General features: G+C 30.9%; 1 protein-coding gene across 1 annotated transcript; it reads left to right on the forward strand.

Annotated features, from left to right (window-relative positions):
• Positions 1–14: 14 nt before the first annotated feature.
• On the forward strand, positions 15–8,718 carry LOC134725189 (cytosolic Fe-S cluster assembly factor narfl-like). Its single transcript, XM_063588818.1, has 8 exons — positions 15–119; positions 2,224–2,472; positions 3,601–3,733; positions 4,236–4,370; positions 4,744–4,992; positions 5,875–5,947; positions 7,351–7,488; positions 7,796–8,718. The coding sequence occupies exons 1-8, from the start codon at positions 54–56 to the stop codon at positions 8,193–8,195; spliced, it is 1,443 nt and encodes a 480-aa protein (XP_063444888.1). The 5' UTR covers positions 15–53; the 3' UTR covers positions 8,196–8,718.
• Positions 8,719–9,588: the final 870 nt, after the last annotated feature.

Below are 9,588 nucleotides of genomic sequence, written 5' to 3' on the forward strand. Positions count from 1 at the left end.
GCTGCCGAGTTCGTCTCGACGATTGTAATTGGTCGCTCAATTTATTAAGAATCATGGCTTCTAACTTCAGTGGAGCCCTTCAGCTGACAGATTTGAACGATTTTATCACACCTTCACAGGTTGAACATAACATTGTGTAGTCTAAACAATACTTTTGTTACTTTGTAGACATGTTTTATGCGATAGTTGTAAAAGACTTGCTCCCGATATATTGTTTTTTTAGTATTTTTAATTTCCACTAAGGGTCAAAATCTAGTACGAAAAAATTAACCTTATAAAGACAAACTTATTTCTGTAGTTTAACTTTCAAAGTACAACCCTAAGGGTGATTTTTTTTGTATGGAAGTACTGGTTGGATTTACTAACGATACAGATGTGGTAGAATGATGGCCGGTATCAGGTCCGATCGCGCCCAATAAACGTAATTACACTTTTGGTATTTAGCTTAAACTTGCCTCCGAATGACCTGAGATCTACTCGGAAACACCTTTTGACATCAAGCAACAACCACTTTTAGATTGTGACGTCAAATATTTTAAATTATGATGTCAAAGTTTACGGGAACCTGTGTGATTTTACGTAATGGCGTACAAATTTGCATACAAGTGTAAATACTTCTATACACTTTCACACCCTACACCATGCCCTTTCGCAACCTACATGTTTGCACCCAATTTTAAATCAAAATCCAGTTGAATAATTAAAAAATCATGATTGTTCTTTTAAATTGCTTTGATGTAAATATACTGCATGTATTTAGCATGTTTATCTTAGTATGAGTAAAACATTGAAAATTTGAAAGGAAAACATATAAGATAATTGTTTGAAACAGCTTGGCCCTTTTGTAATTAAACAATTAAAAAAAAAAAACGTTGTCTCACTTTAATATTTTGAGACTCAGACTGACATGATGACAACAAATATACTAATAGTAATTCACTTGCCAAAACTTGATTAAAGTTATTACAAAGTTTTTAAACACAAAACCAATAAAAATTGGGGGGAATATGAAGGATGCAAACAGACTTTGAGTGCGAACGTGTAGGATGAGAAAGTGATTTGGCGCGAACATGAATGGCGCGAGCGGACCCAGATTCATGATTAAAAACAAGATTAGCCAAAAGTGTTAGCATTAGAAATGCGCTCTTGCTCATACCTATATACATAGCCTACAGATGCTCGGAGGAATTTTATATATCTATAAACTCAAACATTCAAAAAGTATTTCAATTTCGATTGATTTTGATTAATATGAAAATTTAGGGAGGCGCTCCTAATAAAGATATTATTTCTTGAAAAATGCAATACATTCTACCAGGAAAACTATTAGTCATGTTAGTCAATCTATCATTTTGGTATTCAATACTCAGTATTACCAAGCTGCCAAAATTTAATTAAATACATTTGTATATATATGTACCATGTGTACAATAAACCTGCAAAGGAATTTTTACAGTCACTATCATGACTACATGTATATCATATTCTAATATACACACATATCAATTAAGAAACTAGTTGTATAGTCGATAGTTTGGGCAAGTCATAATCAAATAAATACATGTATGCTGAACAGGTGACCATGTGAAAGACAAGATATTATAATGATACTATCAGATGCAGGGTTTCCCCTGTGTCAATTATTTATTTCGCCACCTCTTTCGCCAAAACAATATATTTTTCGCCACTTTATTATTTTTTTCGCAAACACAAATATATTTTTCTTTTAAAATTTTCCTTTTTTTCCAGCCCCCCCTAAATAAGAAGTGTTTTTACAACAAATCGAAGCATCTTATCACTTTTAACCATTTCATTTTGTCATATCATACAATCAACACCTTTATTAATTAGTCCTTTGATGTCGATAGCTATGAATGCAATCAGCTGATTATTGATTTTCTGTCAAAATTTTAACGAGTTCAAGGTGAATTCCGAGTATTGTCTGATCGGTTAAGTCAGAGAAACCCGAAAGAAGTAAACAAACAAGATGGCTGAAAATAAATCGTTTTATATATTTCTTTCGCCAAATTCTTTCGCCAATGACAAATTTTAATCGCCACAATTATTATTTTTTCGCAAATTGCGAAAATGGCTACCGCCAGCGGAAACCCTGAGATGTAATAATGATGTAGTGTGCAGAAACAAATTCCATTGCGTACTGTCATATCAATGAGACAGTTGAGTTTTTTCCCTTTAAATATTTATTTACCTCATTTATTCTAGGAATGTATCAAACCAGTTAAAATTGACAGAAAACCTGGTAAAGTTGGTAAAATAAGAATTGAAGATGATGGTTCTTATCTGTCTGTTAATGATGAAGGACAGGAGACCAGACTAGAGAAGGCAAAGATCACATTGAATGACTGTTTGGCTTGTAGTGGGTGTATTACATCAGCAGAGAGTGTACTCATAACTCAACAAAGTCAAGAGGAACTTTATAAAGTACTCAAAGAAAATTTGAGATTGCAGGAGGTAAAAACATTATTTTGCCTGAAACTAATGAGAAGTATTACACAGCTATTCTAGCTTCTTTTAGTATAAAGATGAATATTTTAGAAGGCTAATAATCGGATAATTGGTATTTTGAATACAGATGCTTGGTTGCCTGAACATTAGCTCAAAGACTACAGACATATTCCAATTTGTCTAGTCCTTTACCTAATTTTCAATGGATGAATGACAGCACAAAAATGATTTTTTTTATCAGGTCTTATTTCCATTTAATATAAGTAATAGGTCATGTAGGTCAACTATATGATATATATTATATGCAGAATTATTTCAAAACATACATATGCCAATTAAATGCTTACCTGGTCACAGTTACATGTAAGTGATCAACTTTAAGATTTCATGATTAGGTCAGTTTCTCGGATACTTTAAGTTAAAGGTCAATTGTATGTCAGTTTATTGAATGATTGTTTAAACTGTATAACACAAAGAATGGGAGATAACTCCTGTCTTTCATATGAGAATCAAAAGTTATGTATATTTTTTTTTCAAATATTTGTATTTAAAAAAATTAATAGAAGTGTAATGTGCTTAAAATGATTTAATACACAATGCAATATTTGAATTAATAGATACTGTGTTAGGTGTTATGATGATATATTGCATTTCAAATGTAATATTATTTGTAAGATTATCTCCCTTTAAAACATTTGTATATTTTTGATATTGAAGAAGTGTAAAAAAAAAAGAGGCTAACAAATTATTTACAACACACATTGCATGCATTATTTAAAGAAAGATTTGATATATTTAGCAGTAAAAATGCCATTTTTACATCATTTGCATATTAAAGAAACTTCATTCTTTCAAAGACAAATCTTTTTTACCTTAAGATGGCAGATAGTTGTAATTCTTTTTTTTATAAGAATTGCTGCTAAAAGAAAATCATATGCTTTAATGAAACAAATCAAAAATCCACCACTGTGTACAGAAACCAAATTTTATGATAAAGTGTACAGTGTGATCTACAAGTAGCTATGGGACTGATTTCTGATTTGTGCAGACGTTTATCTCTATCCAAATACATCACTTGTTTTTGCTTTTACACGTTGATGATTATATGATATTTGTATGACATCATTATTTTAGACTGGACAAGCTGAGCAGCAGAAGTTAGTAGTTGTGTCAATAGCTCCCCAGTGTAGAGCCTCATTAGCTGCCAAGTATAAACTATCTGTACAAGAAACTGCTGCCAAACTGACAGGATTCTTCAAGAAAATAGGTAATTATCTATAAATTATAAATCATTTTCTTCACAAGAAAAAATGAATTGAGACAAGCAAATTTAACAAAGGACAGCTCAAAACCCGTATTTGGTAATGAAATTTAGGAATATAATAATATGATTAAAATTCCCAAAACAAATTTGAATTTAGTACCCTATAACGTCATGATGCAAGTCTAAATGGGTTTTGCTAAAGTAAATATCATACAAGTGTCCAAATTTTATTAAGGGGTCATTTGAAATAAATCAATTCTCTTGACAACAGGTGGGTTTTGCAATTGTACACTGAGTTGAACAATATTTAGGCAATGTAATGTTTATCTGCTAGGAAAGTGTAATAAAATTGAAAACATGCATTCAGAGTAGTCTGTTTATTCCAGCACATGTACACAGAAAATATCAACTTGTTCAACAAAGAAAAAAATATGGTTTTGTGTACTACATTGCATATGCATGCAAATATGTTAATTTTCAATGTTTTGATCATTTATATTTTCAGGTGTGCACTATGTTTTTGATACCACATTTTCTAGGAACTTCAGTTTGTTAGAGAGTTGCAGAGAATTTGTACAAAGATATAAGGAATCAGAAACAAACAAAACAGCTTTACCAATGTTGTCGTCTGCTTGTCCAGGTTAATATCATCTAAGTTATAATTCAAAATAAGACACAATTTATATTATCGTTGGTTAATAGTAAGATTTACCAGTGGTATCATTAGGCTCACTGTTATACACATTATATGATCATGAAAAAATAGTATATTATACTTTCATATCATTAAAAAGTATATTGAAAATTTAATATAACATTCCATTTAGAATGTCTTATCAATAATATCAACTACAATACTAACAGACGAATACTGCTGTCCATTGTTAATAATCAGATTATTCCATAAGGATGGGAAGAATGACATGTTCATTAAACAACATGTAAATTTTAATAGTACTATTTCATGTACAATGTAAATGGAATTATGAATATATTTTTATGACAAACTTCAGGTTGGATTTGTTATGCAGAGAAAACACATGGACATTACATCCTACCATACATCAGTACAACTAAATCTCCACAGCAAATTATGGGTTCTCTAGTCAAAGATTACATGGCAACCAGTAGAGGGGTACCAGCAAACCTGATCTATCATGTGACAGTCATGCCATGCTTTGATAAGAAACTAGAAGCATCAAGATCAGATTTCTATAATGACATCTATAGTACAAGAGATGTAGATTGTGTCATAACCTCAGGTATTTTAACTGTGTACCTTTTTCCATTTTATGTATGGGACCCATACTATGGGTATATATTTTCTTTGGAAATTCCAAACTGTATATGTTTTCTGGTAAACTCTCATATAATAGTTTTTTAAATAGTGGTTGATGAATTGCAATGTCATCACCTTTGCATGTTCTTTGAAATGGATAAACTATGAAATATGAGTTTATTATTATTTGTAGTTGTACATATACAAACATACTTTTCTTTTTAAAAATCAATATTTAAAAATAATCCTTAGACAAGAAAAATGCTTTTTATTTTTAAAACTAATCGATGGAGGCATAAAACTTCACCAGAACAACAATTAAAAAAAATATTTATACGCTCAATCTTCATATATATCTATAAAAAAATATATGATGTGATGACTTTTTTTATGTATATATATACATAAACATCTGGTGTACTAAAAAATATTGACACCGTGGCATAACATCGTGGCCACAAGTTAAAATTTGTTTTCTGTTTAGTATTAAATTTATATTAAGATCCTCCATTTTGTAACATCTTGTGATCAATTTTATTTGGCAATTGCCAATGGCAGTCAGCAGGGTTAAAGAACATCAGTTGTTCGACCTGTTAGTCAAATGTGTTTTATTTAAATATACTTTTTCACTTTTTTGGTCTTTTGGAAAATGTTGTTTGTGCTGTTTTAGACCCTTCTACAACAATATTTGTTTTACATGCACACGTATAAAAATTGCGGTTTTTATCCAACGCAATCATAGGTTTGAACGTAGTTTTCAATTTAGACTTGTATATACATAAACATAATATATGTATACATATACATAGTATATATATTTATAAACAATATAAATGATATAAATATACATTGTTGCTCATTTTAGTTGAAGTTGATACAATGTTGCAGCAGGAAGGAATATCTCTGAATGATGTTGAACCAGCTGAAATTGATAATATGTGAGTATTCTTGCTTGTTGAGATTATCGCGGGAACATAACGTTCCAACTATTGTACATGTATATTGTCGACGTAGTATTGTCAGTGACGTCGCCTTGGGCGGATATACGTTCTTGTACATAAAAAGTAATGGCTGAATAGTTGTTGTTATCGTTGCCTTTCTTATGCAAATAAGACTAACTATTAATGCTTAATTTTATAGAAAAACTAAGTATCAACCTTAAATTCTACATATTGAATAAAGGAAGGTGCTGTGCATTAAGGGGGTTAACATGGTTAATTGACCTTTAATATTTTCACTGAAATTTGAAGTATGAATTTTAGATATTTTGCTTTAGATAATTTAAATAAGGAATAAAGGTAGTTAATGATCCTTGATGTCAGAATAGATGTAGTTGTGTCATCATTTTAAATCCCTACAACACATTTTCATGAAAAATTTAAAGACTTTGATCTCATTTTGAATAATATTTAGTTTGCAAATAAAGAGCACATGCAAGTACCAACGTTGATAAACGCTCATAATATGACAATCCAACAAAAAGTTAATATTGTAAAAGACAAGTTAAACACTTTGGATGCTGATAATTGGCTACATGATGTGCATAACGATCGAAACTGTGAAAATGGAAATAAACTTAGAACTTTCAGACAGTATAAAAGTTATCTTCATCCAAGCAGTTATGTGAAATCCGTCAAGTTTAGAGACTACCGTAGAACTTTATCAAACTTTCGTTGTGGCTCCTTACCACTCGCCATTGAAACAGGACGTTACACCAAGCCAGTTACACCTTTAAATGAAAGAATTTGTCAGTTTTGTGGTGGAAATACGATTGAAACAGAACAACATTTTTTAATGAACTGTAATTTTTATTCGGACTTGAGAGAGGAACTTTTAAATTCACCCTTTTTATCAAACTATGTTTTTATTATGTTGAGTGTAGAAGAGAAATTTAATTATATTATGAGCTGTGATGAAATTTTTTTTTTTTAGCTAAAACATTGCATTTGATGTTTAAGAGGAGAAAGATAAATTTATAACTTTTAAAGAACTTAAATCTTTAATTATTATTTATTAGCATATTATTTTAAGATTTTAAATCAATTCTACACTTTTTGTTCTTTTAAGCTAAAAATTGTTGATCTACAAAGTAATTGTTTCGTATTTTAAGATATTTTACTTTTGGAAAATGTTTTAAATTGTGTATGCATTTAATGAGCATGAGGTAAAAGTGTCTCATATGTCTTTTAAGGCAGGAATCTAATATATTTTTATGCTGTTTTTATCTGATGTATAATATATTATGTATAATGTTAGATTGTGACACTGTAATAAACTAATCACTTACTTACTTACTGTATTGGATAATTTATAATAAAAACAAATGTTTCCAATATTTCAGATTTACCCAGATACATGAAGGACAGTTATTAAACCATGCTGGAGGAGGATCAGGAGGTTATTTAGAACATATACTCAAGTATACTGCACATAATTTATTTGGACAGGATGTCACACAAATAAATTATAAAGTCTTAAGGTGATACTTTTGATATTACATGTATAGCCCACTACTTAAGCTTCCCTAATCTTGATCTTCTCCATTGTATGATAAATTCTGTCAAGAATTATCCTACCATATGGATTTTTCTACTTTAACACCTATCAAACGGAAAGAATATAAGGGTATTATACAACTTTTTTAAAAGATGAAATTCATATTTTTTGTCTTTTTAGCAGTTAACAGAAAATTTAGGATTGTTTTATACTTTAAATACTAGTTATGACACATACATGTATCATTTTGAGGCAGCATTTTAATTGATTACCTTTATTACAAATTTCAGGAACCAAGATTTCCAAGAAGTCACTTTAGAAGTACCAGGACAGCCAGTCATCAAAATGGCATTAGCTTATGGGTTTAGAAATATTCAGAACATTGTTCAAAAGATAAAACGAGGAAAGTGCACATACCACTTTGTGGAAATAATGGCTTGTCCCTCAGGTTGCAATAATGGTGGTGGGCAAATCAGACCTGAGGGCGAGGAAACACCAAAAGAACTTGTAGATCGTGTAACAGCAACATATAATTCAATAGGCAATAGTTTGCCTGATAGCTTAAAGACTGTGGTCGATGTATATAATGAATGGTTAGGTGAAGTTGGGTCAGAGAAAAGTAGAAAGTTGCTTCATACTCAATATCATGAAGTAGAAAAAATGACTAATGCATTGACAATAAAATGGTGAGACGAAGACTATATCTGTGATATTATGAATTTATGCATTAAAAATAGTAAAAAAATCTTAATGTAAGTTCATATATATTTTGCTGTGTTTAGTATGAACAATTATCACTGAACTTGCACCCATTTTTGTTGAGGGGCCTGCTGAAGCATGCCTCTGGGTTCGGGATTTTCTTGCAGTGTTCAAGACCCATTTGTGGCCTTTGTCTGTTTTCTACTCTTTGGTCAGATTGTTGTGTCTTTGACACATTTTGCATTTTCATTCTCAATTTTATTTTTCCTATATCATGAAGTAAGCAGGAATCAAAATTTGCCCCAAACGTCCTCTTGATGTCCAACTTGAATATTTTTCTGATGTTTATGACATAACACTTAGAAACCTCTTTTTCATTTTAAGGTGTTGAAATGTTTGCAACATTGACATTGATAATCTGCTTACTATTGAAAGGGATTTTATATGTTTTTTCAGTATAGAAATATGTTATAACAACGTTAACTTAAGATTAAACTACAAATTGTTTGATTTATTTATGACTGCTAAATATTTGTAGAAATCTTAACATGTTTACATGACATTTTATTGAGATACCCTGCTCTTTGTCATAGACCCCTAAAGACATTTTTAAAGAGTTAATGCACATCGAAATAATTAGCTTATTGCCTTGTCATATTAATCTGAATTTGGGCGAATCTGTTGCCTCCTAAAGGTCAAGGGCTACAATACATAGGAATTTTTATCCAGCAGCATTGACAATGGAATCAATTATTTGTATATGGATTTATATTTCAAAATGTAGAAGACATGGATGCTTCATACCTTGTATACAGATGCCTTAAAATGCAATATTTCTGACTGGCATTCTATTAACTTTTTAACTTATTTTCATGGTTCAGCAACTGCTTCAAAATAAGAATTTCTCTTATGAGTATTGGGTGAACTATATTTGTTGTTTAGAATGATTGTAAGACATCTCTTTTTGGCAGGTTTTATATGACCATGATGTCAGTTTCATTGATAATGTTGTCAAAGTTTAAATATTCATGGTCAAGTCCATCTCAGATACTATAAGCAATAGGTCTAAAAGAGGACTGTAACGTGTACATGTACAACTTGCAGGTGTCATCTGACCTTGACCTCATTTTCATGGTTCAGCGGTTATAGTCAAGTTTTGGTGTTTTGGTCTGTTTTTGTCCAGCCTGCAACTTTTGTTGCAGAAAGCTTGACATAGGGATAGTGATCCGGCGGCGGTGGTGTTAGCTCACTTCTTAAAAGGTTTATATTTTAGAAGGTGAAAGACCTGGATGCTTCATGTTACGAAGTTTCCGTCAGTCACATGTCCAATGTCCTTGACCTCATTTTCATGGTTCAGTGACCACTTGAAAAAAAGTTCAGAATT

Source organism: Mytilus trossulus, chromosome 7, assembly GCF_036588685.1.
Source record: "Mytilus trossulus isolate FHL-02 chromosome 7, PNRI_Mtr1.1.1.hap1, whole genome shotgun sequence".
Lineage (NCBI taxonomy): Eukaryota > Metazoa > Mollusca > Bivalvia > Mytilida > Mytilidae > Mytilus > Mytilus trossulus.